Raw genomic sequence first — 27,636 nt, 5'->3', positions numbered from 1 at the left:
GGGGCGCGGCGGGGGGCACGGGCCCAGGTGCGCGGCGGCGGCCCTGGACGTGCCAGGCGGGGCTCAACAAAAGCCCCGGGCCGGGAGGGCGGGGCGGCGCGGCGCCGGGGGCGGCCGCGGGCGCTCATTGGCCGCCCGCCGCCGGGGGGCGGGGCTGAGGGCCGCCGGGGGCTATAAGAGGCGGCGCGGCCCGCGCCCGCCGCGCACCCGGCCCGAGACGGCAGCGGAAGGACCCGGACCGGCCCGGCGGGCGCGCTCGCCTCGCCGCCCCCCACCCGCCCGCGCGCGCCTCGGCCGCGGCCGTCCCGCCTGACCCGCCCTCCGCCCGCCGCCCCCGCGCCGCGGCCGAAGTTTGTGCGGGCCGCGGAGGGCGCGCCCGCCGAGCGCCCCGGCCCCCCGCGACGTCGGCCGCGCCCCCGCCGCGCCCCCGCCGCGCCCCCCGCCCGCCATGGGCGCCTCGGCCCGCAGCCCGCGGCTGGCGCTCGGCCTGCTGCTGCTGGGCACGCTGCTCCGCCCCGCCGCCGCCTGCAGCTGCTCGCCCGTGCACCCGCAACAGGCGTTTTGCAATGCAGATGTAGGTAAGGACGCGGACGCGCGGCCGGCCCGGACCCCGCGAGTGGACGCCGGGTTGCGCCCGCCCGCCGCCCGGCCTCCGCGCCCTCTCCCCCCGCCGCGCCGCCGAGACGCTGCTCGGCCCCAGAATTCCACCGAAATTCCGCCGCCGCTTCGGCCCCCGGGGAGGGCGCCAGGAACGGATCGGGTTTTGGCAGGCGGAGGGCCCTGGGGTGCCAGCGAGCGGGGGCGGGGGGCGCCGCGTGGAGGTGGGGTCGGGGGAGGCCCGGGGGACCCGGGAAGAAACTTTTCCCAGGTGAGGCGCGCGGGGGGCTGCGTCGGGCCCCGGGCGGGCCGGGTGGGGCCCGGGGACGCCTTGGAGGACGCAGAATGGGAGGAGGACCCCCCTGGTCCCGGCGTTCTCCCAGGCAGAGGACAGCCCTGGACGGGGTGGGGCGGATGTGAGCTCGGGTCGGTCCCCCAGGGCAGGAGGGTCCTGGAGGGGCTGCCCGGAGCAGTGACTAAAGACTGACTGGGGCCCTGGTGTGGCCCCCAGGAGGGGCGCTGCTGACTGTGGGAGGGAGGGGCCCCGGCTGATGGGGGGCTCTGGTGGGCTGCCGTAGGGCTAGTGCCCTCTAGGAACAGGTGCTGTGCGGCATTGTTCCCCAATTCCCCAGGGGTTCACACTCTGCTTGGGTCCAGGCCAGCCCCCAAGTGGGGTCTCCGAGTTTCTCCTGTTTTTGGCTATGACCCCCATCTCCCGTGCCCCCCCCTCAGTCCCCCAGCAGGACTCCATGTGTAGAGACATGGGAGCACAAGGAGAAGCTCCTGATGAGCTTGGCGGGTCCCTCCTTGGGGTGTCCTCTCACTCAGAGACCCTACACTCTTGACTGCAAGTGGTGGTCAAGAACCTGGTCCAGACAGTTCTGCGCTGCAGGACACGGCCTGGCGGGCAGGAGTCTGGGGCTGAGGGACTGGATCTCCTGGGTGATCCCCTCACTGGTCTTTGCATCCCTGGTGGAGCTGGCCCCGGGAGCTGGGCGGGGCCCGCCGAGCACCGAAGCCCGAGTCGCCTTTGCAGTGGCTTTGGGTCCAGGAAAACAAAGGGTCGCCCGCTGCGCCTGGCGCCTCTCTCTGCGCTAAGCCCATCATTGCATCACGCTGGAGCTGAACCGTGGCACCGGCCACAAGCACGTCCACCCGTGCCTCCCAATGACCGCCCCCTGGGGAGCTGGCCGCGCTGTGATGTGATCCAGGGGCGCTGTGTGTGTCTGTCTGCGTCTCTGTCCTCCCCGGAGGGCTGCCGTCATCGGCCCACCCGGCCCCAGTGACCTCATCTGAACTCAGCCCCCTCGCACTTCCCGGACAGGCTGGGTTCTGGGGATGTGAGGGGGCCCGGGCTCTCGACCACATTAACCAGGATGTCTGGGCACAGCCCAGGTCCCCTCTCAAGGCTTCCAGGGCTGCTGCCTCCAGCCCAGTGTGGCGTAGCCTGAGGGTGGCTGGGGAGGGTGGGGCTTTTGGCTCCATGCTCAGGGAGCACTCCTGGTGGTGCTCAGGGAACCCATGGGGTGCTGGGCTCAAACGCAGGTTGGCTGTGTGCTAGGCAGGTGCCTGAACCCCTGTGCCACCTGTTGGTCCAAGAGACCCTCAGGCCTGGGCCCCATTACCAACACTGAGTGACGGCAGACTTGGGTTTTGTCGTTTTAGAAACCCTACAGGTGACTTTTAGCACCAGGCTCACAAGGCCTGGCCCATGGGTGCAGGGCACTGTGTCCTGAGCCCCTTGTGTGAAGGAGGCTCTGACCTCGGGGCACTGCAGCCCTCGCAGACCACTGAGGGTTGGGTGCCGTGGGTATAGAGGGTCACTGGTCATCGGAGCCACAGAACAGCAAAGAGGGCACTTGCCTACATGCAGCTGACCCAGGCTCCATCCCCAGCACCCCAGATGGTCCCGAGGCAGCCCCCCGAGCACTGCCGAGTATGGCCCAACAAAGAAACAAACAAAACGAGGTGAGGATGTGGCGGGCGTGGGCTGGAGCGCTGGGACCCCGCCGGTGCTTGCTGGGCTCAGGGTGCTGGGCTCGCCCAGTCAGTCCAGCTCTCTGAAGCTGCTCTGCAGAGATGAGGTCCTGTTTGGGGGCGGAGGGGCACATGCAGATTCCAGGGTGGCCCAGGGCCCAGTGGTGGTCGCCCTGGGAACAGGCATCAGTGTTGAGAAATGACTGTGTAGACCCACATGCTGGCCCAAGACGAGGCCACAAGTGGAGTGAGGGGGACCCTTCAGGGCATAGCTGATGCCTCAGTGGCTCTGCGGGCTCTTAGGGCGTGGCTGGCTTCTTCGGGTGGGCTGGGGGCTGCCAGCAGTGCTGGGCGGTATGGACATGGGTTTAGAACTGGATCAGGGTGGGCTGCCAGCCCGACTGACGGTGGGAATAAGTCAGCAGCCACGTGGTGTGGGCCAATGTGAAGGGGATTAGGATGGGCTGGAGCGATAGCACAGCGAGGAGGGTGTTTGTCTTGTATGTGGCCGACCCGGGTTGGGTCCCCACATGGTCCCCTGAGCACCGCCAGGAGTAATTCCTGAGTGCAAAGCCAGGAGTAACCCGTGAGCACTTCTGAGTGACCCAAAAAGTGGGGGGTGGGGAGAGAGAGAGAGATAGAGATTGAGAGATTGATTTAGGACAGAATGCTCCATTGTGGTGATCACACACAGCCACACAGCTGATGGGTAGAGCTGGGAGCTGGCGGGGGGTAGGGGGTGGAGAGCCCAGGACCGGGGCACGGGGCTCAGCTTGCCCTGAGGTTCACACACAAGGTCATTCTATTTTATTTTATTTTTTATTGAATCACTGTGAGCAGACCCTTACAAGGCTGTTCACGATCTCAGTCATACAGTGTTCCAGCACCCGTCCTCCACCGGTGCACATTTCCCAGCACCAGAGTCCCCTGTTTCCCTCCCATGAGCCCCCAGTCCCTACCCCCTAGCCTGTCTCTGTGGCAGGCGCTTGTCTCTGTCCGTCTCTCTCTCTCTCTTTCTCCCTCCTTTTGGGCATTACTCGTAATCATTTTAAATACTTTTATAAACTCCTGTTTACTCTGAGAAAGCCCAGAGAGCCTTGGATTAAGACATCCAGTAAGGGTCTGTGGGTTTCATTGAGCCCCTTAGCAAATACAAGCATTTTATTTTTATACCTTGTATCTTATTTTCCCACTGGTGACCAGGACCCCTTCCTGGTAGGCCGAGGCAGGAGACTGGACCCAGCGCTGGGGGTCAAGCGCTCGGTCAGTCTCGTACAAGGCAGAGCCCCGGCCCTCTGAGCCGCACCCCTGGAGTCCTTTCCAAAGTGCCCTGTGCCCGCATGCCCACTGCAGCAGACCTCAGGGTGAGATGGAAAGTCGCTGCACCCCAGAACCTCAGCCCTATTTTCCTTAGAGACCCCTAGACCCAGCCTGAGGACCAACATTCCCGTCTCTCCTTGGCATCGCTTTATGGTTGTGTTTCCTCACCTCATTAAAGCAGGGAACGCCGAGGCTGCGAACCCCCACGGCCAGCCCAGGGCGGGGAGCACCACCCCGCAGTGAGTCCCAGGGCAGGTGCAGCTGGAGAGGCAGCACTCAGCACCTGCCGGGTTCTTTCCCTTGTTGGGGGCCTCTTAGGGGGCCCGGGGTAGGGAATGCTCAGCCCTACTGCACACCCGGGAGTGAATGCTCGGGCTGGCACTGGGGTCTGCCCGGGCCACAACACGGAGCCTAGGGCCAAGGCTGGGGCCCTGGCACCCCCAGCTGATCTCCGGCCCCATCTCCATATGTGATGGATGGCCCCGGGGTTGCTGCCATTTTGAAGCCACCAGGCCTGGGGAGGGGGGCGGAGTCTGGGGGTCCCCTTGGCAGTGGCCAGGGAGGCCAGAGCTGAGGCCCAGCCCTGTGGTCCCCAGGGCATGGAATGGCTGTCAGCCTGGCCCCAGTTTGGCCGCCGAGGTGGTCTGTGGCCAGCAGTGGACAGGTGATGCTGGCTCCTGGTGTCCTGCGCAGGACAGAGCCTGGATCCTCCAGTGTGGCCTCAGCCGCCCTCTGGGGTCCTGCCTGTGTGTGCCCCAGGGCTTGAGAAGAAATGAAATCACGTGTTGCTTTCCAGGCGGACTCAGAGTTCTGAGTCCAGCCTGCTGAGGTGCAGCTGGTCCCCAGAGCGGCTCTGCCCCTCCCTGCTGTGGGCGTGTCCCTGCCACCACTGGAACCTCTACACACTCCGCCTGAAGCAAGCAGCCCCGGGCAGGGAGGGAGCCGGAGAGACCTGGGTCCTGCCTGCCTTTGGACCTTGGTTTCCCCTCCAGTGGTTGGACTCCCTGGGCGGGGCGTGGCGATATGACTTTATGAGAAAAAAAGTCTCGGCTGGTCAGAGTGTCCTGTTCCCCACGGAACCCCAAAGCCCAATGGAGTATGGGATCCCAACAGCACCAGTGGGACCCCTGCCCATCCCTTTGGAGACGGAAATGTGTGGGTGTTGGGGGGTGAAATGACGGTACAGAGGGGGAGGCCTTGCCCTGCACACCGCTTGGTCCCGGCACCATGGGTAGTCGGTCCACCGAGCCTGCCAGGAGTGAGCCCTGAGAACTGCCACGTGTGGCCCCCAGACAAAGCAGAGAAGTGGCTGCCGTGGTGCGGTGGCGCTGGCCATGCCCTCGTCCCTCTCACTTCCTCCAGGCCCACTCCGGAGCCTGTGCTATGGGCTGCAGGTGTGGCCACACAGCATGCCCTGCACACGCCCTGTGCACACGCTCTGCCGCCCGGCGGCCCAGCGGGTCTGTGGTCAGGAGAAGCTCTCATGCACACACATGGATGCACAACACACATACAACATACTCGTGCACCCACACACACACTCACACAACACACACATGCAACATGCATGCACAACACACACCCACACGCACTCACAACACACACCCACACATACAACACACTTGTGCATACACACTCATATGCACACAACACTCATCCACACACGCACATATTCACACATGCACGCACAACATATTCATGCACACACCCATACACATGCACACACAATACACTCACATGTCCCATACCCACACACATGCAGAATACATACAACACACTCATGCACACACCCACACATTCACCCACAACACACTCACAAACACATACACTCACGCATATACAACACACTCACACCCCACAAACACATGCACAACACACATGCACAACTCAGATACACACACTCACAATACACTTAGGCACACAGACACATGCACTCACAGCACATGCACACACACAACACTCACGCACACACAATCATGTATGCACAGCACCCCTGTGTGCACACCCACACACGTACACATGCCTCCCCGTGCCTCTGCCCTGCTGGGGGCTTCTGCCATGGCTCGGGAGGGGGGGGGGGAAGGCAGGCGCTGGTGAGCAGTGCCCTCCCCCCATCTCTCTAGGACAGTGTCCCTGGCCTCAGGGTCTAGAAGGACCTGGAGGCAAAGGCCCTCTCCCAGCAAGGGTGAGGACCCCAGTTTGGTCCCCAGCTTGGTCCCCAGCGCTGCCATGTGCGCCGAGCAAGGTCCTAGAAGCACCCGCCCAGGACCATGGCAGAGGGCGGGATCTCCAGCCTCACAGCCGGGTGGGTGCCACCCTGGGCACCCTGACAGCACTCGAGGGGGCGAGGTGGCCCTTCCTCCCGACCTTGGGTGTGCCCCTCCCTCCCTTGGGGCAGGCGGCCTGACTGTGCCCAGATGTGCCCACAACCCCCGGCTGTTGCCTCGGAAGCTTTGGCGTCTTTGGCCGTGCTGCTCTGGGCTCTGAAAGTGACCCGTAACTCTGCACCTAGAACTTTCCTGAGTGCAGTGATGAAGGGCGATGCCGTATGCTCCCTGTCCCTGTCTGTGCCCCTAGCGGGCAGGGGTCGCGTCCAAGCTCTCCACAGCTGCGGCTGCGTGTTTGAGAAGAGGAAGGTGGCTTCTGGAGCTTCCCTGGCCACTCGCGCTCGCGTGTCATTTCTGTTTCCGAGATGGGGTGCGTCAGGGCCCAGCTGCAGCTTCGTGCTAGGGACAGCTGCCTGCCACTGAGCACGCCTGGGCCTCAGATGGGATTTCAGTTTCATTTGTGGGGAGGCATAGCTGGTGCGTCAGGCTGACTCCTGGCTCTGCATGCATGTGTTCTCAGAGGACCTCCCGGGTGCTGAGGGTCGAACCCAGGTCGCCGTATGCCAGACCAGCGCTGTCGCCACTGTGCTGTGCCCGGTCCCTCCCTCGGGACGTTGAGGGTGCATTTGCCCCGGTGGATCTCCCTGCAGCGGGGCTGGTGTGTACCCTTGTGCCGAGCAGGAGGGAGCGTGGAGGGGGGCAGGGCTGGGCCATGGGGCGGGGGCAGGCATCACTAGGGTGGTGTCCAGAGAGCCTATGTTGGAGACAGTTATCTTGGGTTCAGGGACCACCGGTAGGGGCTGGCGGTGGTGACCGGGCAGGAACATTCTGGAAGTACTGTGAAGGGTCCAAGGGCGCGCTGGGGTTGCCCTGCTGCCCTGCCAGGAGGGGGGTTTCCTGCAGGCTCCCCCTTCCCCCCACAGTCCCGCATCACAGTAAGCCTTGGAGGCCCCAGCACCACGGCATGACCTGGTATCATAGTTTCAGGCTGGACCAGTGGTCACTAGTAGGTGGGACCCTGGACCCCCGAGAATGCTTGGGAGGCCCCCCAAAAAAGTGTGTGGGTGCACTGTTGGGGGTGGTCTTGGTGCAGCCCCCATCCGGGCGGCCCTGGCCCCAGGAGGTTGTGGCGGGGCTCACGCTCTCCCCCACATTCTCAGGGGTTGGGGCCGGGGTGTGCAGGGGCCTCCAGGAGCCCAAGGAGAAGCAGGGACTCAGCTGGAGTGCTGTGTCCCCACTACCCAGTGACCCCACGCCAGCACCATCCGACAGGAGCCCCGGCTGCTGTCATTGGCCCTGATGTCACAGCACCACAGATGGGTCGTCCCCATGGTGACAGTCCTGCCAGTGGGCGTCGGCCGGGGCGGGCAGGGCCTGCCGGGAGCCGTGGCAGTGGTGTTCCAGCCATCCTTGGTCAGGTGGGCCCCTTGACCCCGAGGGAGTCCCTGGGCTGTGGAACTGTGTCCCCCGCTGTCGGGAAGGCTCTGGAGAGACTTTGGGGGCGCAGCTGCCGCCCCGAGGCCCCGTTTAAGGTAGAAGCAGTGGTGGGGGCTGGGGGCCAGGGGGCCATCCTGTGAGAACAGCAACTCTGGGAGGTTTCAGGGCAAGCTGACCAGTTCTTAGGGGGCATCTGTAACTGCCCAGTGGCCAGACTGGCGCAGGAGCCCTGGCATCTTGGATTGGGACCAGAACGGCTCTGCGTTGATGAGGCTGGTCGAGGAGACAGAGGGTCCGAGCTTGCCATGCCCTGTCAAAGACCCCCATCCAGGGTGCCACGGGACTCCTGTCCTGCTGTCCACCCCCCGCGGTGAGCCACCTTCACCCTCTTACCGAGGGCCTGGGGGCCAGTGGGAGCTGACACGTGTCACCATCTGGTCTCCAAGATGTGACTGACATTCCTGCCTTAGGGACCGGGCGAGGAGGCTGTGTGCCCTCCCCATCTGGCTATGCCTCCCCTGGCTTGGTGAGTGTCTGGGCTGCCATGGAGCCTCTGCTCTGGCCCAGGGAGGAGCCCTGTGAGGAGGAAGTGGGAGCAGACAGGAAGTTTATTCCGGAAGGATGGTGGCTACGTGCGGGAGTCCACTTCAAGAGCTGGAGGTGTGGCCTGGGGTCACTGCCCAGGGGAGCTCTGTCCCCGTGAGTTCGGAGTCCCGTTCTCTGCAAACCCCTTGAGGGTTACCTGGTATGGAGCACTTTCCCCAAGGAAAGTTAGGTGATAGCTGGTGTTTGTCTTCCGAAATGGGGCAGCTCCCTGAGTAGGGTGCCCTGACTGGGTGCTTCCAGACCCTGTCTTTATGTGGCTGATGGCCCAGGTGCTCTCTGGGCACAGTTTGGGCTTTGGGGGAGGAGCAGGTGTTGGGGAGAGCAGGGGTCCTGGGGGCAGCCGTTCCCAGCAGAGGAGCCTGCCTGACACCCCAGAAAGGACATTTGGGGATAACGCGGAGCCTGGCCAGCCGTCCTCAGCTGGGAAAAGGCAGCAGATCCTGACTGCTGGAATGTTCTCAGGGCCTTAGGCCAGGACTGCCTGACTTTTCTGGAAGTCTCTGGAGCTGGTGAACAGAGCGGACCCTCCACATGGAGGCTGGGACGGAGTCCTTCCGGACAGCCCCAGAATCTGTGCTCCCACCATGGCACGGGGGTCCTGGGGACTGTGGGGGACTTGCTGGGCAGACCCCAGGACCCTGTGGAATGGTGGGTGGAGCCAGTATGGGCCCAGGTAGCATGGGGCGACAGGCTGACTGGGCCCGCAACTGTGGGTCTTGGCTCCTCATCTAGCCCCCAGGAATAGTGTTACTTGACCTTTGGTTGTTGCTTTTGTTCTACTGGTTTGGGGGCCGCTCCATCAGCGCTCAAGGGCCACTCCTGGTGGCCTTGGGCAAGGCAAGCGCCTTCCATGCAGCTGTGTGTGTGGCCTCGCCCTCCCCCTTGCCTCCTCCCTGCAGTGCCCCCTCCCATCTGACAGCTGGCCCCCGCCTCATGCTCGCCCCATTGATGCCGTTCTCGCCCATAGGCCCCCTGGACTACCCTCAGCCTGGCCTGGGACCCCCGGGGTTGCCTCTTGTGCTGAGGCCCCATCCTGCCCCATCTCTCCCTGGAGGCTGCCCGTGGCCTCCAGGGTGACCAGGACAAGTCTGCAGATGCGGAAGCAGGGGCCGTGCAGCTCTCTTTAAGGCAGCATGGCCGGAGGCCACGGCAGGTGGGCCCTGTGGGCCGGGGATGGGGGGGCGGCGGGCGTGCCCACGAGTGCCTGCACTCAGACCCCGTGCCTTGTCCGCAGGGGTTCGCCGAGGAGCCCCGTGTCCCCGCCCAGGGGCCTCCGCCCGGGACCCAGGCCACCCGGGAGGCATGTCTGCCAAGGCCCCCAGGTGCAGTCGGGAGAGGGCGGCGCGGCCGCCCAGCCTGGATGGCGGCCACCTGGCCTCGCACTTGAGGCTGAAGCCGTCCCGGGCCCAGGACGAGGGGGACGCGGGCCTGCAGGCGAGGGCCAGCCTGGATGTGAAACAGCGGCAGCTGCGGCGGCTGGTGGCAGAACTGCAGGCCCGATGGCAGCAGGCCCCTGACCACCTGGGCCACGCGCTGGACGGGCTCTACTTGGCCTATCTGATCGGGCTGCAGGGGGCCCACAGCCTGGACTATGAGCTTCAGCGGCTGGGGGCCGAGGGGGCGGCCCCCCTGGACAGGGCCCACGAGTCGTGCTGGTCTGGGGAGAGGCCCAGAGTCAGGGCCGCGCCGACGAGACCACCCCCTGCAAACAGCAAGATCCCCCGGAAGGCAGGAGCCCGGGCCAGCCCCCCCGAGAGGCGCCCGGGGAGGCGTGGGGCCAGGCACAGTGGCTGTGGCCCCCTGGAGCCCGCTGCCGCCGTGGACGAGCCCCCCCACCCGCAGGGCGGGAGGAAGGCGCGGGCCTCAGGGAAGAAGGGCCCGGGGAGGCCACCCCCGAGAAACGACCCTGAGCCCAGGCCCCAGGCCCAGCCCGGTGGGCAGCGCTGGCTGCTGGATGCCCTCCACGCGAAGCGGGCCGAGGCGCAGGCTGTGCACAGTGCCTGTCGGGGTCGGGGCCGGTGGCAGCAGGAGCTGGAGTTGGCCTTCGAGGAGCTTCTGGACACCAACCGCAGGCTGAAGAAGCACCTCCTCCTGCACCTGCACGGGGCGCTCGGGCCAGACCAGAACCCCAGGGAAGAGCCCAGCGCTCACGGCAGGCTGAGAACCGCACACCCCCAGGCAGAGACAGGGCCTGCTGCGGGCACCCGCCACGCTGACACCACACAACGGAGAATGCTACCGGGTGAGCGGGAGGGCCGGGGCCCCCCTCTCGAGGCCAGGGCCCCGGCCAGGACGGAGGCACAGCCGCCCGCCCCCCGCCCCGGAGGCCGGAAGGAGCTGCCCCAGCTGGACGCGCTGCGGACGGGGAGCTCTTTGGCGCTGTCCATGCAGGAGCCCGTGGACAAGGCCGGCCTGGTGGCAGCCGTACAGCTGCCCAAGTTGGACTTGGAGCAGAGAAGGTGGAACCATCTGGAATTGCTTGAACAGACAGAGCAGCTGGAAGTGAACTTGGAAAGCCAGTCCACCGCCAAGGAGCTGGAAAAGAGGCGAAGGCCGGTAAGTCCAGCTGTGGCCTCCAGAGCACTGGGGAACACCCCCTACCTGACCTCCCAAGAACTGGGGAGCACCACGCACCTGATCTCCCGAGAACTGGGGAGCACCACACACCTGACCACCCAAGAATTGGGGAGCACCACACATCTGACTGCCCGAGAACTAGGGAGCAGCACGCACCTGACTGCCCGAGCACTGGGGAGCACCACGCACCTGACCTCCCGAGCACTGGGGAGCACCACGCACCTGACCTCCCGAGCACTGGGGAGCACCACGCACCTGGCCTCCCGAGAACTGGGGAGCACCACGTTTCTGGCCTCCCGAGAGCTGGGGAGCACCACACACCTGGCCTCCCGAGAACTGGGGAGCACCACGTACCAGGCCTCCCGAGAACTGGGGAGCACCACGTTTCTGGCCTCCCGAGAGCTGGGGAGCAACCCTCCACTGGCTTCCCAAGAACTGGGGAGCACCCCTCACCTGGCCTCTAAAGAACTGGGGAGCACTCCTCCCCCGACGTCCCAAGAATCGAGGAGCACCCTTCACCTGAATTCCCAAGAATCGGGGAGCACGCTTCACCTGAATTCCCAAGAATCGGGGAGCACGTTTCACCTGACTTCCCAAGAATCAGGGAGTGCCTCGGGTCTGTCTTCCCCATGCCTGGCCAGTCTTCTGACCTCGCCAGAGCAGGGAGAGGAGGCAGGGGCCAAAAGTCCACTTGGGTCCCCCCTGGCGCAGCCCCGCCGGCAGCCCCGCGACCTGCAGCAGCAGCGGCAGCAGCACCAGCAGTTCCTCGAGGAGGCCCGCAAGCGCCTGCGGGAGTTCCAGGACGCGGGCTGAGCGCGGGCGCCGGGTCAATACAGCCGTGCAGGCTCTGTCGTCGCTGCCGCCCAGTCTGTTGTCCATGGGGTCCTGCACTCCCAGCCCTGGGGGCCTGGACACGGCCCCTCTGCAGGGCCCTCTTGGGCGGGAACTGCCCCTCTGGCCTGTAACACATGGAGCTCCTTAGCATGGCGTGGACCCCGGCGTGGCAGGGGTCTGGCCTCAGAGCACGGAGGTGAGGTGCACACATGCTCCAGGTCAAGGGGGTCCCGGGACCCCTGGGACGGGGGTGTGGGTGTCTGTGACATAGTCCGACCCATTCCAACCCCCTGAGCAGAGCCTGTGGTGGGGCCTTGGCCCACAAGGGCCTCCTGGTAGCTGGAATGTGGGGGCGGTGGGGGAGGGGGAGAGATACTCCCAGCCTCAGGCTCTGACAGTGGCCCCTCTGGGGCCTGGAGGAGTGTGGCCCAGCGGCCCTGACACTCCAGGAATCTGTGCCAAGGAAAGTGCCACTGAGGGGGGCACACGGGGCGGTGCTGGGTGTGAGTTCAGAGTGTGGGTGTGTGACTGTGCGTTCCGTGGCCGAGAGCCGCCTCCTCATCTCAGCCGATAGTGACAGCAAATGAAGGAATCAACGGAGGATTGAAGGGAGGCACGGGGCCACAGACTGGTTGGGGTGACCGTATATTCAAGTCTCAAAGCGTTAGTTGGGTAGAAATCCTGAAGGGCGGGATTTCCTGTAGGCACAGGTGGGGTTGAACATTCTCACAACAATAAACAGATGTAAAGCCCTCCTTCGGGGAAGTTCTTCCAGGAGATGAACTCAAGGACGCAATCTCATCTGGGGGTTCAGCACTCTGGATTACTAGGAGATCCTTTCAGGGGCAGGATTCCAGCAAGGGCGTATTGCTTTCTTCTTTCCTTAGCCAGCATCCACTTTTAAACATAATAAATTTACTTCTTAATAATATTTCTAGTTATTTTGCGTGGACACGGTAAGAGATGCATTAAGCTTAAAGGGTGGCTCTCCTGGGGACATCTTGCTATATATCCCAGACCACAGTCCTCAGGCCAGGTTGTCTTTCCTTACCCCAGCAGGGTCCTTACTCAGTTACTTCTCTTTGGGTCATGTCAGAGTTTGTTCCGTGACTGTGCTCTTCACTTACTATACTTCTTATGGCGCTTAGCCTGTCCCTTCTTGATGCCAGGTAGCTTATGACTCGCCCTGGGTCCATCCAAGTCCCTTGCCAGGACCCTCCTTTTAGGAGTGCCAGGAATTAAGGGCAACTGAGGTTTAAGTCGAGTAAGTATGACAGATGCCCAGGAGTAAATATTATTCGGTGCCAACTCCCACGTTACAATAGCAGAGCACTGTCTTCCTGTGTCTGTAAGAAGAGAGCATTGCTCTAAAGTAAACTGTGCAAAGAACACAATGGGAAGAGAAAAGCAGTATTTCACGTACAAGATCCGGAGTCCTCAGAAGGATCTGACTTGGCAAGTCACAGGGTCTGACTTGGGGTGTTAGTGATCAGCAGAGGGGAAGCAGAGCACAGGGAGTGGCGAAAGAGAAACAGGATTGAGAGTGTCTGATGGATTGGGAGTGCCTTGGGAGCACTGTGGGGGGAGTAGTCAACCTTCAGCTCCCTTCAGGGGAGGAAGAGACAGTGTTGTCTGGTGGTGCCGAGCTCCAGGCCCTGTGTCCAGCGCTTTCAGCCATCAGCTCTGCTGGCAGTCTGCAGCCAGCCGTGCTCGGGCTGCTGTGGGGTCAGTGTTGACCCTCTCCATGGGGGCGGGGGACGTGCTGCCTCCAGCCAGACTTGAGTCACAGAAATGGGAGACTGGCAAGACTGGAGCGATGGCACAGTGGGGAGGGCATCTGCCTGGCACATGGCCAGCGCCAGGTTTGCTTCCTTGGCCCGCCAGGAGTGCACCTGGAGCACAACCAGGAGTGGACCCTGCGCACCGCTGGGTGTGGCCTTTAGGGTACAAGCAGCAGAACCCTGATGCCGCATGTGCATGTGCACGTGCCCCGTGTACATGCCTGTCCCATGCATGCACACCCCTGGCCCGTGTCCGTGTACACGCCTGTGCATGTAGACGCCAGCTGCGTGCCCATCCTCAGATGGGTGCTGGTCTCATGGCCTTGTGGGGGAGCCAGCTTTGCTCCCCTCTGCACATGACTGGTTGGGGTTCATCTTCTGGTGGTTCACACTGAGCCTCCTTTTGGGGTGCCTTCTGCTGCTCTGGAGCCACCACCCCCCTCCGCCCCTGCAGCAGTCAGCAGCCCCTGTGCTGTGCTTTGTTGGGGGCTCCCTGGGCAGTGCTGGTGACGCGTCACCTGAGCCGGATGCTCTGGGTCCCTGGGATGTAGCAGCCTGTGCTCTGTGCTGCTGCCCTGAGGGTCAGCAGGACTTGCCTGGGGCCTCCAGGACTACCCTGATGGGTCTTGGTGTCCCCAGCCCCACCCCGCCCGATGCCAACATGGGTAGGCAGTCCGTATGGATGTGAGGACGGGGGCGTGGGCGTGGGCGTGGCCAGGGCCGTGGCGGTGCTGACCCAGTGTTGTTTCCCGGCCAGCACGGAAGGGCGGCTTCCTTGGGGTTTGGGGGTTTCCTGCGTTGCTGCTCTTGACCCTGATGGGCTTGTTTGTGGTTTCATCCTGACTCCTAAACCCTGGAGTCTAGGTGGCCACTGGGTCTGGGTCACCGGGAAAATGTCACCATGGGCATCTGGAGCTCCCTCTAAACCCGAGTGGGTGGGGCATGGCTGGGGTCCCTGGTTTCTCTGTAGTCACCCAGGGCCCGAGGCCAGGAGCAAAGTGACTGTAGTCCCAGAGTGGACAAGCTGGCCTCTGGCGTCTACCTCCTGAGGGGCCGGTGTCCTCCCGGCTGGGCCCTGGTAGGGGCATATCTCTCTGTCCCGAGGGGTCCAGGCTTCTTCCTGCCCAGCCCAGCAGCACGGACAGGCCTTGAGGTCCTCAGGGTCCTCGTCACACATACTCAGACCTCCTTGCCCTGCCCCTGGCCCTGCTTCCCGGAGACCCCCATGCCCCAGAGGTGAGCAGGAAGGGACAGTGGCGGCTCCTGAACCAGGTGGGCTGGTGCAGCCAGTGGGTGCCGGCAGAGAGAGCTGCAGGCACTTAGCCCCTGGCTCGCTGGTCCTGGTTCTGAAGTCCAGGTTTCAGTCTCCTCAGGCCCCTGCTCAGCCAGTGCCCTGCCCGACGTGTGAACGAGGTTGGCTGGGGGAGTCCAGAGGGGACGCGCGGCGTGGATCCCAGGACCCCCTGGAATCCTCCCGTGCGCACCGATGTTTTAAGAAATAGAAATGTGGGACGGCGAAGGAGTCGGGCCGTGGGAGGGTCCAGCGCCAGGGAGGCCCGGCCTTGTTGCCCGTGGGTGCCACAGAGTCCCTGGGCCCAGAAGAGTCCCCTGCAGGTGGGACACAGGCTGCCCTCTCTGGGGACCACCCCACCCCAAAAGGGACTGCCTGCACTGGGGTCTCGCCTCTGTGACCAAAGTCCTCCCAGCTCCATGTGGCCCCTGAGCACCACTGGACGGGAGGAGGACCCGGCCACCAGCCCCTCTGCCTGTCCCCTCTGGTGGGACCCCCTAGCCCCGCTGAGCCCTCGTGCCGCTCTGGCCTTGCTGGGCTCAGGCCCCTTCCTCCTGCGGGCGGGCGAGCGGCCGCCGCGCCCTCCACAAAGCGGCCCTGTTCCCGGCCAGCTCCCAGACCCAGCGGCATTTTTTTCAGATGATTCAGCAGCGCGTGAGCGGGCAGGGCTGGAGCCCGCGCCTTCGGGAGTGTGACCAAGGCCTCTGGCACGAGCTCCTGCCCGTGGGGAGCAGGGGGCGGGGCGGCTGGGCAGGGGCCGGGGGTCGGGCCAGCTCCCTGCACTGCGGCTGCCCCCCTCCCCAGGGAGCCCGGGCAGATGGACAGGAAGTGGTGCCGGGAGAGCTGGTCTCCATGGAGACAGGCATCCAGCAGACCAGCTCACGTGTGCGCCGGAATCCAGAGCTGGTCAGTCTCGGTGCCAGGCACCAGGGCCCCCCTCCCATCCCCCAAATGTCTGCTGCCCTCAGCTGCCTTCGGGGACACTGATGCAGCCTGAGTCCTGTCCTCCCCACCCCCGGAGCTGAGAGGCCTGTATCTGGCCACCTTGGGGTCTGGCTCAGCCCCCAGAGTCCCGTGGTTGGCTTCTGGGGTGCGGGTGGGGTTAGGGGGAGCTGGGCCGGGCCAGTTCTCTGCAGACGCAGGGCTGGTTTCAGTTACTCAGCAGCCCCCCTCCTCCCCCCCGCTCCTCCCTGAAAGGAGGAAGCTTGGGGACCTCAGCCCCGCCGCTGACCCAGAGGATGGAGGGTGGGGGAGAAACCCACAGGGGAAGGGGTGCTCCGGGGGGGGGGGGCACTGAGCCAGGCTGACAGTGCAGCCTGTAACCCCCGCTGGCTGCAGGGGCACTAGGTGTGGCCGGAAGCCGCATCAGCATCTGGGGCTTTGGCCCCCCTCTCTGCCCCCGATGCCGGGAGAAGGCTGAGCTCCACACGAGGGTGGGCATGGGCCGCTTTCGGGGGCCCACCCTGGTCTGGGCTCTGGCATAATGTAGGGTGTGCGTATGGACGTGGTGGACCACTGTGCTTTCTCGACTCGGCTGCAGGCACGTCCTGCTGGGGCCTTGGGCAGCTTCACCCCAAATCTAAGTAAAGGGGCCTGTGCCGGATCAGACACAGTGTGACCCCCTGCCCCGGCCATCCCAGGAGCCCCTGCAGCAGCCACTGGCAGTGGGGGTGCTGGGAGTGCAGAGGGTCCTGAGGGCAGGGCTGCGAAGGGGCAGGTGGCAGTGCTGGGGGGCGGGTGGTGGACGGGGGGGCAGACCGGGGTGCTGACGCGTTGGCCTGGAGTGTCCTGACTGATTTGGGGTACCCTGGTCACAGCTCAGTCTGAGGGGTGCAGCTGAGGTGGGGATTTGCCCGTCACCCTCACCCCGGCAGCGTGGAGCACTGTGACCTCCCCCAGGAGCGCCCCATGCCCTGGCTCTCTGCACAGATCCCCTCCCAGCCGCAGGCCTGTCCCCTGAGGCACCTGAGCCGGTCCAGCGGGCTCCCCACGGAGCCAGTGCTCCCGGCTGACATTCTCCCTCACCCAGGTGGCCCTGGGCGCTCAGGACAGAGGCGGGAATGCTGTGGTCACGTACGAGCCTACCCGGCCCCAGGTGGGCGCTCACCGCTGCCCCTGAAGGCTCCGTGGGAACCCGGCGTGTCTGGGCCCCTCACTTCCCCAGAGAAGCAGGGGGCACTGCGGCGGTCGGTGGATGTGGGGGGGGCAGCGGCCGAGGCAGCCTGGGAAAGCCCGGGGACAGCAGGAACAGTGGGGGACTGTCTGTCTGTCCCCACCTGAAAGCCTGTGTCTGGGGTTGCTGCCTAGGACCTCACTCCTGCCCCAGCGCTGCTTACCTGCTCCTGGGGAGGGGCCTGGGGTGCCCTCGCTGAAGGCTCTTGCTCAGGGTGAGGACCAGGCCAAGTGTCCCTCGCTCTCCCCTGGATGTGTGGCAAAGGGCTGAAAGGACACAGGGAGCCAGCCCTGATTTCGGGGTTCCTGACAGAGAGGGTTCTGCAGACCCTGCTGCAGTTTCCTGGGCCCGGGTGCGGCCAGCTCGGGGCAGAGCCCACGAAGCTCTCCGCAGCCTCCAAGTGGCCTCCCCCGAGAGTGCTCCCTGCTCAGCCCGGGCCCACCTGGAGCTCCCCGCATACACATCTCGGTGCAGGAAATGGTTTGGGGATGTGTTTTTGCTTTAAAAGCTTTATTGGGGCTGGAGCCATAGCACAGCGGGGAGGGCATTTGCCTTGCACGCAGCCGACCTGGGTTCGGTCCCCAGCATCCCATATGATCCCCCGAGCACCACCAGGAGTAATTCCTGAGTGCAGAGCCAGGAGGAACCCCTGAGCATCACCAGGTGTGACCCAAAAAGCTAAGTAAAATTATTTTTTTTAAAGTTCTGGGGCTCCCAGGACCAACCCCAGAAATCCCGGGTGGGGGTGGCGGGTGTCTGTAGTTCCAGGGCTCGAACTCAGGCCCTTGCAGCTTTCTCCCCTGCCCCGTGGCCCTGGCATTTGTGGTGCCAGGGGGAGAACCCGGAGCCTGCCCCGGGCCCCGCGCGAGGGGAGCACTTTCTCCCCCGAGCTGTGTCCTGTCCCCGCTCCGTTCCTTATGTGCCCACCCAGCAGTACCCAGTGGCCCCCACGGGGAGGCCCCATAGTGCCTGGGTCCACCTCAGGGCCTACATGCGCTCAGCTGCAGACCCCCTCAGGCTGCGCTCCTGGGGAGGTTCCGCTTCTCGCACCCACCTGTGCCCAGGCACGGCTGCTTCTCGCCCTGTCTCCCCACAACAGCCCCAAGTCACCCTGCCTGTGTCCCTGCTCTTCACTCGCAAACCCCACGGAGTCCCCCCAGCACTGCTGTCCCTTAGTGGGAGCTTGTGGTCCTGGGTGTGCCCCACCCTGTCCCGGTACCCCCCGGGCCCTGCGGGCCCCACCTGTCTCTTCCCAAAGGTCCCTTCTGCATGAGCTCCCGGGGCCTCAGCCCAGATCGTCCGTTGCCGAAGCTTGGCTGTGGCCCCAGCACAGCACCCAGGCTCCTGCCTACCCGTATACTTGGGCACAGCTGCTGGCCTGAGGCAGGAAGCAGGCGACTGAAGCCCTCAGAAGGGGTTTGGCCATGCAGGAAGACGCGCCCCAGGCCAGGGTTCTCGGCAGACCATGAGCACTGTCCCCGCGGCAAATGCACCTCTGATCTCAGCAGGGACCTGAGCAGATAGGGGTCCCCTCTGATCTCGGGCAGGGCCCTGAGTGGACAGGTGTCCCCTCTGATGCTCGGGCAGGGCCGTAAGTGGACAGGTGTTAACAGCTGAATGGGCGAGAGATACGGCCTCGGCCCTCGCAGCAGGAGGAAGGGGTCTCCTGTGGGTGGAGGGTGTCTCTTGTCGGGGGGAGAGGGGTTTCCTGCCGGGGGAGGGGTCCCCTGTGGGAGGGGTTCCTTGCCGGAGGAGGGTTTCTCCTGTGGGGTGAGGGGTCTCCTGTGGGGGGTGGGGGTCCCCAGAGGGAGGAGGGGTCTCCTGCGGGGGCTGGAGCGGGCTGTTCTCACTGCCCTTGAGGGGTAAGTGGAAACTCGGGGCAGGGAGGGGAAGCTGGAGTCCAGCAGGAATATCCCGGCACTTCCTCGGGGTGTGGCCAGCTGCTGGGATGGCAAAGGGCTAAGACAGGTCAGTGGGCAGGTGCCACGGAAGTTGTTAGAGCTGGGGGGTCGTGGGGGCGCGGGGGCCCTGGAAACAGTGGCATGTTGGCCACGGCCTCACAGCCCTTGGGGGCACCTCCTCACAGGATTACTCGGACCAGCACTGGCAACGAGAGGGGGCGGCCTGGGCGAGCTGGGGGCAGGGGAACCTTCTGGGGGCCGGGCCGGGGGCGGGGGTCCATGTCCCAAGGTCTCTCGGAGCTGACCTATGGAACAGCCCACACCAGAACCCACAACTGTGCCTGACCCCATGTCCCATGCCTAACCGGCCCCGCATGGCTCACGGACAGCCACACCTGGAGCCGTCAGTGTTGGCCGGCCGGGAACGGGAGGCAGCGCCCAGAGCAGCCCCCACCCAGCCTCCAGCTCAGGCCCTGCCCAGGCCCATCTCCCTTTGTCTGGCCTCTTTCCTCAGGCCGACCCTTATGCTGGCCACACCTGAGACTGCCCCAGCCCCCGCTGTGTGACCTGCTGCTGGTGTCGGCACTTTCCGGGGACACTTCGGGGCAGGGGCCAGCAGGGCGTTCGGCTGACCCGTCCCACCTGCCCAGAGGCGCGGCCTCTGCCACTCTCAGGCCCTTTGCTGTTGGTTCCCCACCCCCCGCCTCCTCTCCAACCCTGTCGGAGATTCGGGGACTGAAGCCCAGGCACCCGGGGCTCAGCCCCTCCAGCTCCAGTGCAGCCCCGTGTCCCCTCTGCCGCCCCGTCCCGTGCCCTCGGCCTCCTGCGGGAGTGACGCCCACTCAGGCCGGTCTGTATTCCCCAGTGATCCGGGCCAAGGTGGTCAGCGGGAAGGAGGTGGACTCCGGGAATGACATCTATGGCAACCCCATCAAGAGGACCCAGTACGAGATCAAGCAGATCAAGGTAGGGGTCGCGCGGGGCATCCGGGGGCGGGGGGTGGACGCAGGCCAGGCCCTCCCGTGGCCTTCCACTGTGAGTGCCCCGAGTCCCAAGGCAGGGGCGGGGTCCTGCCGTGTTCTGGAGCCGCTGCCTTCATCCCAATGGCTACTAAGCCACTGAGAGCTCGGCTCACTGCCCTGCTGTGGAACATTCCAACACGGCCTCTCCCAGGCCCTCGGAGAGAACTCTGCTCAGTCTCACAGCCTGCTCTGCAGTGGGCACTGTTGGGGTTTCGTCAGGGAGACGGGAAGTCCCAGTTGAGTGTCCGGCGACTGCCCAAGCCCCATAGCCCCTCACTGACCCCACTCTCCATGGCTCTTCCCTCCTCCCCAGATGTTCAAAGGCCCCGACAAGGACATCGAGTTCATCTACACGGCCCCCTCGTCGTCGGTGTGCGGGGTGAAGCTGGACGTCGGTGGGAAGAAGGAGTACCTTATCGCAGGTGTGTGAGGTGCCCATGGGAGGGGGGCTGGAAGCTTCTGGAAGCAGCTCTGTACATCTGTCTCTGGGCTCGGGCACAGGAGGGGGGAGTTTAAAGGTGGGGACCCAGTTTGACACCCCGACGTCGGAGTAGGCCAGCTGGGTTAGGCGCCACCTTCCCAGGAGGGTCTCGGGGGTTCCAGGCAGGGGTATGGCCCTGGACTGGGCATGGGGTGGGCAGAAGCTGTTGTTCATCCATGACGTTGTGATCATCAGGGCTGGAGCGATAGCACAGCGGGGAGGGCATTTGCCTTGTATGCGGCCGACCCAGGTTCGATTCCCAGCATCCCATATGGTCCCCTGAGCACCACCAGGAGTGATTCCTGAGTGCAGAGCCAGGAGTGACCCCTGAGCATCGCTGGGTGTGACCCAAAAAGCAAAAAGCAAAAATAAAAGTTGTGATCATCCTTTCAAATATGAACTAGAGTCTGGCAGGATAAATTATTCAGTGTGGGACTTTGTTTCATTAAGATTTTTCACTATGTGCTACCACTGACCTCTGGCTCAGAGGGTCCCATTTTGTATAAATTTTAGGGATGTTCCTTTGCATGGAATTTCCTTCTTTGATCTTGTTGCTTCCATTATTTTTTTTTAATTTTACTGTAGGAATATTGCTATTTATTCAGCCATTGATTAGGCTGATTGAATTGGGCATGAACTCCACCTGCTTCCATTATTTTTATCACCATCTCTGGTTTTCATTTTTCTGATCAGGATATGTGTGAGAGTCTTTTTTATTTGGGTCTCTTTTAGGTGGTGCCCTTTGGTCTTCAAAGACCCGAGTCTTTGCCTTTTGCTCCGACAAACTGGGATATGGCGTGGGGGCTCTGGGTCCCGCCATCCGGCTTGGGGCCCCGGCTCCCACATGGAGCCCCTCACTCAGCCTCTGCTCTGACCTGAAGCCCAGAGCTGATTGCTGTGGCCCCCGCTCTCCACCTGGGGCCTCTGTCTGGGCCACTCTGGTTCCCTGAGAACGCAGAGGTAGTGGAGGGGGACCGCCGTCGGGGGGCGCATACACGGAGATTCCTTGGTGGCCAACACGTCCATGCAGCGAGAGCTGCGCATGCCCCGCCATACCTCCCCTCTGCACAGCGACTTCCTGTTTGAAATGCAGGGCTGGCCTGCCTGGGGCAGCCCCCTGATGTGAATGTGTCTGCGGACCTCCCTCCCGAGGGGGTTCACCTGCAGCGGGGGGGTGGCGAGTGGGGTCCTGTGCAGACAGCCACACCGCGAGGGCCTGGCCAGGGCTCTGACCATCCCGCTGTGAAGGAAGAAGGGATCAAAGAAAACCAGATGGGTGATGGGCCCATTTCACAGATGAGGCAGACAAGTCGCTTTTCACCCAGCCCTGTTGAAGGGCCTCTGGAGTCCAGCTGTGACCCCGACAAGGCGGCTCAGTTCTCGGTTCTGGGGGTGCTAATGTTCTCAAGTTCCAGCGTCCCGTCTGTCCCATCCCACCCTCTGCCACGCCGCACTCTGCCAACGTGCTCCATGGCTCAGCCAGTGACAGTGCGTGTACCCACCACCCTGCGGGGCTGGGTGGCCTCCAAGGTAAAGCAGCCCCAGGGATCTGAGTGTGACGACGGTGGGTGACATGAGGGCAGGGGTGCAGGAGAGCTGGGCGCTCCGGCAGTTTTGAGTTTGTGCTACTTTACGCTTTTGTCAAGGCCACACCAGGCAGTGCTCAAGGGCCGACTCCTGGCTCTGCACTCAGGGACCCCTCCTGATGGGGCTGGGGGACCCTCTGGGGGGTCGGGGATTGAACCTCGGTCTGCTGCGAGGCAGACGCCCTCCCCGCAGTGCTATGGCTTCTGTCTCCAGCTGCCGTCCTGGGCCAGTGATACCGGTCTGTCCCCTTGTCCTGTTGGTGCACTAAGGGACGATGGCAGGACTCCCCCACTGAGCTGGCCTCGAGGATGTCGGGGGAGGAGGGGAACATGAGTGTGGGCTTGGAGTGGCGAACGGTTCTGTTGCAGTTCTCGTGGCACACGCAGGAGACGGGGCGGGGGGGGGGGGTACAGTGTCCCGTCTGTTTCAGGCATTGTTGGGGACCCGGCCCCCTTCGTTGTCCCGCACTCTCCTGCCTTAGAAGCCCACCCGCGGCCCCACTCAGCCTTGAGCTGCTGGCCCTTCCCCCCCTCCCCTCCAGCCCAGCCTCTCCCCCCCTGCCCCAAGGTCACGCCCCAGTCCCAGCCCCCGGCAGACTCCGCACAGGAAACCGCTCTGGCTGCCGGCGAGACCGCAGCCGGGACCCGACGAGACAGCTCAGAGGCTCACATCCACTTGCCCGAGAGTCTCACTCCAAAGGGACAACCGAGCCGATTGGCCGTGGCTCAGGGGCTTCCTGTGCCGTGCCCGGGACAGCGCCGCTTCCTCGCGGGCAGCCCTGAGCAGCGCCAGCCGTCATGATCTCATCGGGATGGGCGTCACTTTCCACTTCCTGCCGCCCTTCCCAGGCCCATGCGGCCCACCCCAGCCCCAAGGCCTCCAGTGCTTGGATGTCCTCTCCGCACCCTCCCAGCCCTGTTGCCCGAGGCCTGTGACCCAAGGGTGGACAGGGAGGAAAATAGGAGGCAGATGGGACGACTGGGGGACAGGGACCTGCGTGGGCAGGTGGGCAGCCCCGTGTGCGTCCACGTCACCCGCGGCAGGGAGCGTAGGCCGGGAGAGAAGCAGCCCCTGCCCGTGGTGCTGAGCTGCCAAGCACAGCTGCTGGCGGCTCCTGGGCAGGGTGAGACCAGGCAGAGTTGGGGTGGGCAGGGCCAGTCCTGAGGCGCTGGGCTGCCCCCTGACCATTGGTTTTGGTTTGGGGCCACATCCTCAGTGCTCAGGGCTGACTCCTGGCTCTGTGCTCAGGGATCACTCCTGGAGTGCTCAGGGGACCTATGGGGTGCCGGGATCGAACCCTGATTATGCGCTTGCAAGGCGAACACCCCAGCTGCTGGCCTGTCTGTCCAGCCCCAACCCTCTGAGCGTTTACTTCTCGGGGCTGCACCTAGGCGGGCTGAGCCTGTGCCTCACACCCCTGGCTCCCCGCCTGTCACTTCTGCTTTCCTATCTGCGGCCTGGGAAAGTGGGCAGGGCCTCTCCCAGAAACTGACCTCTGACTCCAGTTCCGGATTCTGAGTAAATGCTTCCGGGGCCGCCTTGCCCCTTGGTCCTTCTCTTCTCCCGGGGGTGGTCCAGGCCCCTGGCACCTAACGCACGCCCTGGTACCGGCCATGCTCTGACGTCACTTCCCGTCACCACTGCCCGGGCTGGATTCAGCACACCAGCCGGTTGTGCCAAGCCCCTGAAGAACTGCCTTCCACAGAACTTTGGGCCCCCTCCCTGTGCAGAGCTCCGTGTCCCCTGACAAGGTGCCCCGTTCTCTAGCGGCGTGAGGAGTTAGGAGCCCAGCGTTCACTGGTAGACCCTGCCCGCCAAGGTGCAGCAGTCAGCTCCGAGACCTTCCTCCCTGCCCCCGCCACCACCCGCGACCACCCCCTGGACCAAGCGGTGCTTTTGCGGTTCCTCGCACAAAGCTACAGAGAGTTACAAGGGCAGCATTGAGCGGGAGAATGCTGCTGGGCCGGTCAGTGGGGGAGAACCTGCCGGAACCAACAGCCGTGTGCAGGCCAGCCCCACGTGAACGTGCAGGCCAGCCCCACGTGAACGTGCAGGCCTGGTGTGAGTGCGCACAGAGCCGGGTGTGGATGCGCACAGAGCTGGGTGTGGACGCATGCGCCCAGAGCCGAGTGTGGACAGCATAGACCCGAGTGTGGACACGTGTAGGCCTGGGTGTGGACGTGCTCGTGCAGGGAGCATGGGGAAAGATTGGGCTGAGGTGTGGTTCCCGTGTCTTCTGCCTTCCGGCTCAGGATAGGCTCGGAGCTCTGCAAAGGCGGTTTGGCCAGAGCCCAAATGTGGATCAAGGGACCAGCCTCCCCTGGTCTCTGCCCGCGGTTCTCCCGGGCCAGGCCCAACCAGTGACCCCAGCTCAGCCGCATCTTCCCGCACCCGCTTCCGGGGCAGGGTCAGGACTTTTGTGGGGACGTGGCACCCCTGGCCTCTGGTACTGCCAGTCCTCAGCGCCCAGCCTCACCCCGTGGCTGTGGGCAGGGAGAGAAGAATCCTGACAGCCCCGGGCCGGGCTCTCTTCTCTCCTCAGGGAAGGCCGAGGGGAACGGCAAGATGCACGTCACTCTCTGTGACTTCATTGTGCCCTGGGACACCCTGAGCACCACCCAGAAGAAGAGCCTGAACCACAGGTACCAGATGGGCTGTGAGTGCAAGGTAAGCCCGCACCCTTCGTCTCAGACTCTCACTGCCGCCTCCAGGTAGACCACCAGGGTTTGGTCCCTGCCACTCTCCTGGGTTGCTCTAGGATAGCCAAGGGGATGTGTCACCTCCCATGATGAGGCTGTCCAGGTAGGGATCAAGCCTTTGGGTCCTGAGGAGCCCTGAGGCACCCTGCCAAGCTGTATTGAAGGCAGAAGGAATCTGCCCTCGTGGCTGGTAGCTGCTGGTGGGGAACCCTCTAGAAGACCTTCTGGGAGAAGCGTGTGGTGTTCTGCAAACCACATGATGTCAGAGGCCCACTTGTGTGGTGAAGGCCCCTGGCACGGCCCCTCCCCACACAGTGGGTGCCCCATAGACCTGGGTCCACCCAGCTGCGTTCCTGGGAGCCCCACCCAGAGCTGCACAGTGCTCCCATGGGCACGGGTGTCCCCGCCCCGCACACCCTCCTGCGAGGCTGCATGGAAGCTGTGGGGACCAGGGGCCACGTGTCCCCAGCAGGGGTGGAGGACCAGCGAGGCAGCAGCCGTGGCCGAGGGGACAGTGGGTCCTGGGGGATCCACTGCCTCTCACCCTTCTAAGTTTAGACCCTGGCAGAATCCCCAAAGCCCACACGAAGGAGAGCAAAGACCCCCCCCCCCCCTTTTTATTTGATTGAGCTTATCTCCGGGAATTTTTTTTTTTTGCCTTTTTGGGTCACACCCAGCCGATGCTCAGGGATCACTCCTGGCTCTGCACTCAGGAATTACTCCTGGCAGTGCTTGGGGGACCATATGGGATGCCGGGGATCGAACCCAAGTCGGCCACGTACAAGGCAAACGCCCTGCCCGCTGTGCTATCGCTCCGGCCCATCTTCGGGAAATTTAAGATGCTTTGTGACTGGCGGTGGGGAGGGTCGTGGTAGTGGCTGGGGGGAGGGGAGCGACTGTGGTGATTGTGGTGGCCGCAGCGGCCATGGTCACTGTGCCCCAGAGGAACTGGTGTTTGCGGCATTACTGCATGGCGGGAGGTGGAACAGCGCAGAGGTGCATCTCGCAGCACCCGGGGGCATCTGGGACCCGTGTGCAGGCTGCCCGGGTCCTGACCCCCGGGCCTTGTGTCCACCCCCTAGATCACGCGCTGCCCCATGATCCCGTGCTACATCGCGTCCCCGGATGAGTGCCTCTGGATGGACTGGGTCACGGAGAAGAACATCAACGGGCGCCAGGCCAAGTCCTTCGCCTGCATCAAGAGGAGTGACGGCTCGTGTGCGTGGTACCGCGGTGCGGCGCCCCCCAAGAAGGAGTTTTTCGACATCGAGGACCCATAGGCAGGCCAGAGCCCCCCTCTGGCCATGGCGGCGCCTCTGAGTGTAGACAGGTCCAGCTCTGACATCCCTTCCGGAAACAGCATGAATAAAACAGTCATCCAAGTGGGTCTAATCAGTGTGGTTCTCCCCCGGCCCGCCTCCTTCAGCCACGGCCGTGGGTCTGAGGGAGCGGCGGGCCGGTCCCCCCTCACACTCCTGCCTGCCTGGCCGCCGTCGCCGCGTCCCCTCCCCGGGGCACACAGGGCTAGGACCCGTGGGTGTCCTCGGTGTTGGCGGTCTCGGCGCTGACACACGCTGAGGGGGGTGCCCGTTGCGGTCCCCATCTCCCAGCCTGGTCAGGAGCCTGGAAACGTGTGTGTGCAGAAACTTCCGAGGGGCGTCGCAAGACTGCGTAGCGGGTCTACCAGGTCCCTGTCATCTCCAGAGAGACGCATCCCTCGTCCCTGCAGCTTTCGCACCTCCAGCCCCAGGGGTTTGTCCCTGTCCACTCTCCATTCTCCCCCCCGCCAACTCACCCCGTGCTCACAGCGAGGGGGTACAGCTGGGAGCAGCCTGGCAAGTGCCCCTCACTCCCCTCCAGTCCCGCAACTGCTCTGCCCGCGAGGTGGGCACAGGGGCCGGTGACTGGCCCTCACTCCGAGCTGGGCCTCTGGGCACTGCTCCTGTCTCCTTGGGCATCTGGACAGCAGATTTGGCGGCTCTGTGTTCCCCCTGCCCCGGTGACCCCCACATGGTGGCCGCTCAGCACCGTGCTGGGAGGTGCAGCGTAAGAGGCATCTGGGTTTGCCTCCCAGTGCCTTGCTCTTGCAGAGACCAACTCCCCAGTCACGCACTCAACCCGTGGGCATCGCTCCTCGCAGAGATCACCCACCTGGGAGCCTCATGGGGAGCCTGCCCAAACTCTAAAGCAGTTTCCTGAGCATGGGGCAGGCAGAATTCCCCCATCCTTTCCCACCTTGTTCATGCCCTAGCAGTGACTTCCAGCACGCACAGCCCCGGGCACCCCGGAGCTCTGTAGGAACGCTGTCCAGTGGCCAGCTTCCCCAGAGCCCTGCAGGCCCCCAACACACCAGACTCCTGACCCCTAGTGGGCATCAGCCCAGGCCCGCCCAGGGACCCATCTCCAGGACTCCCCTGCCTAGGGCTGCTGGGCACCCCCACCTGTAAGATGTCCTGAGGGACCAGCCCCCAGATGTCAGTATCTGCACCGCCAGAGGCGCCGTCTCTGTGCCCACCCATCTGCTTGTGTCGGCCGTTTCTCACAAGTCGCGGCCCTGGCTCCTCTTTCTGCCCATCTCTCTCGTCCCGGTTTGTTTCTGACCCGGTGATCGTGCCCGTGCTGTGTTTGATTCCTGCTGGTACGCAGTCAGCCAGAACTTTTGTATTTTAAAAAGATTTTGTTTGGGGGGCAGCTTGGCTTCCGGTGCCCCCTGCTTTGCAGTCACCCACCTTTGTTTTCTGGTTCAATCTGTTACCAAGTAAAGGATCTTTCTTGGAGTAGGTCGGTTTGCAAAGATGGTCTTGGCATGTATTAAACCCCTGCACGGCAGCCTGGCCACGTGGAAGGGGGAGGGGGGTCGTGGAGACAAGACCGCTGAGCCCTGTGATCAGGGCCACTGGGGGGCCGTGCATTGGGCGTGGTTTAATTTATGTTATATTCTTAGCACTGCTCCTTCCCCCACCCCCAGCCTAGTCTTCATGCAAGTAACTCCAAATATTTAAAATAAAGTTTACGTGGTACAGTTA

The 27,636-nt window shown here is 63.9% G+C and overlaps 2 protein-coding genes across 2 annotated transcripts in view; one reads left to right on the top strand and one right to left on the bottom strand.

The window, feature by feature from the left end:
- PGS1 (phosphatidylglycerophosphate synthase 1) overlaps window positions 1-27,636 on the bottom strand; it is a 305,261-nt gene that overhangs the window by 156,464 nt on the left and 121,161 nt on the right. The gene's annotated exons all lie outside the window — the stretch shown is intronic.
- Window positions 417-27,636, top strand: TIMP2 (TIMP metallopeptidase inhibitor 2). The gene is made up of 5 exons (XM_056115796.1): window positions 417-578; window positions 19,687-19,787; window positions 20,157-20,265; window positions 24,454-24,578; window positions 25,693-27,636. The coding sequence occupies exons 1-5, from the start codon at window positions 449-451 to the stop codon at window positions 25,888-25,890; spliced, it is 663 nt and encodes a 220-aa protein (XP_055971771.1). The 5' UTR covers window positions 417-448; the 3' UTR covers window positions 25,891-27,636.

Source organism: Sorex fumeus, unplaced genomic scaffold, assembly GCF_029834395.1.
Source record: "Sorex fumeus unplaced genomic scaffold, SorFum_2.1 ptg000029l, whole genome shotgun sequence".
Taxonomy (NCBI): domain Eukaryota; kingdom Metazoa; phylum Chordata; class Mammalia; order Eulipotyphla; family Soricidae; genus Sorex; species Sorex fumeus.
The sequence above is the reverse complement of the archived record's forward strand: the minus strand, read 5'-3'. Positions and strand labels throughout refer to the sequence as shown.

What these genes read in the sequence shown, in the direction of transcription:
- TIMP2 (XM_056115796.1), top strand. Translation starts at nt 449, where the DNA reads ATGGGCGCCTCGGCCCGCAGCCCGCGGCTGGCGCTCGGCCTGCTGCTG. An exon ending in GTTTTGCAATGCAGATGTAG is followed by an intron (nt 579 to 19,686) that starts GTAAGGACGCGG and finishes TGTATTCCCCAG; the next exon opens with TGATCCGGGCCAAGGTGGTC. An exon ending in GAAGGAGTACCTTATCGCAG is followed by an intron (nt 20,266 to 24,453) that starts GTGTGTGAGGTG and finishes TTCTCTCCTCAG; the next exon opens with GGAAGGCCGAGGGGAACGGC.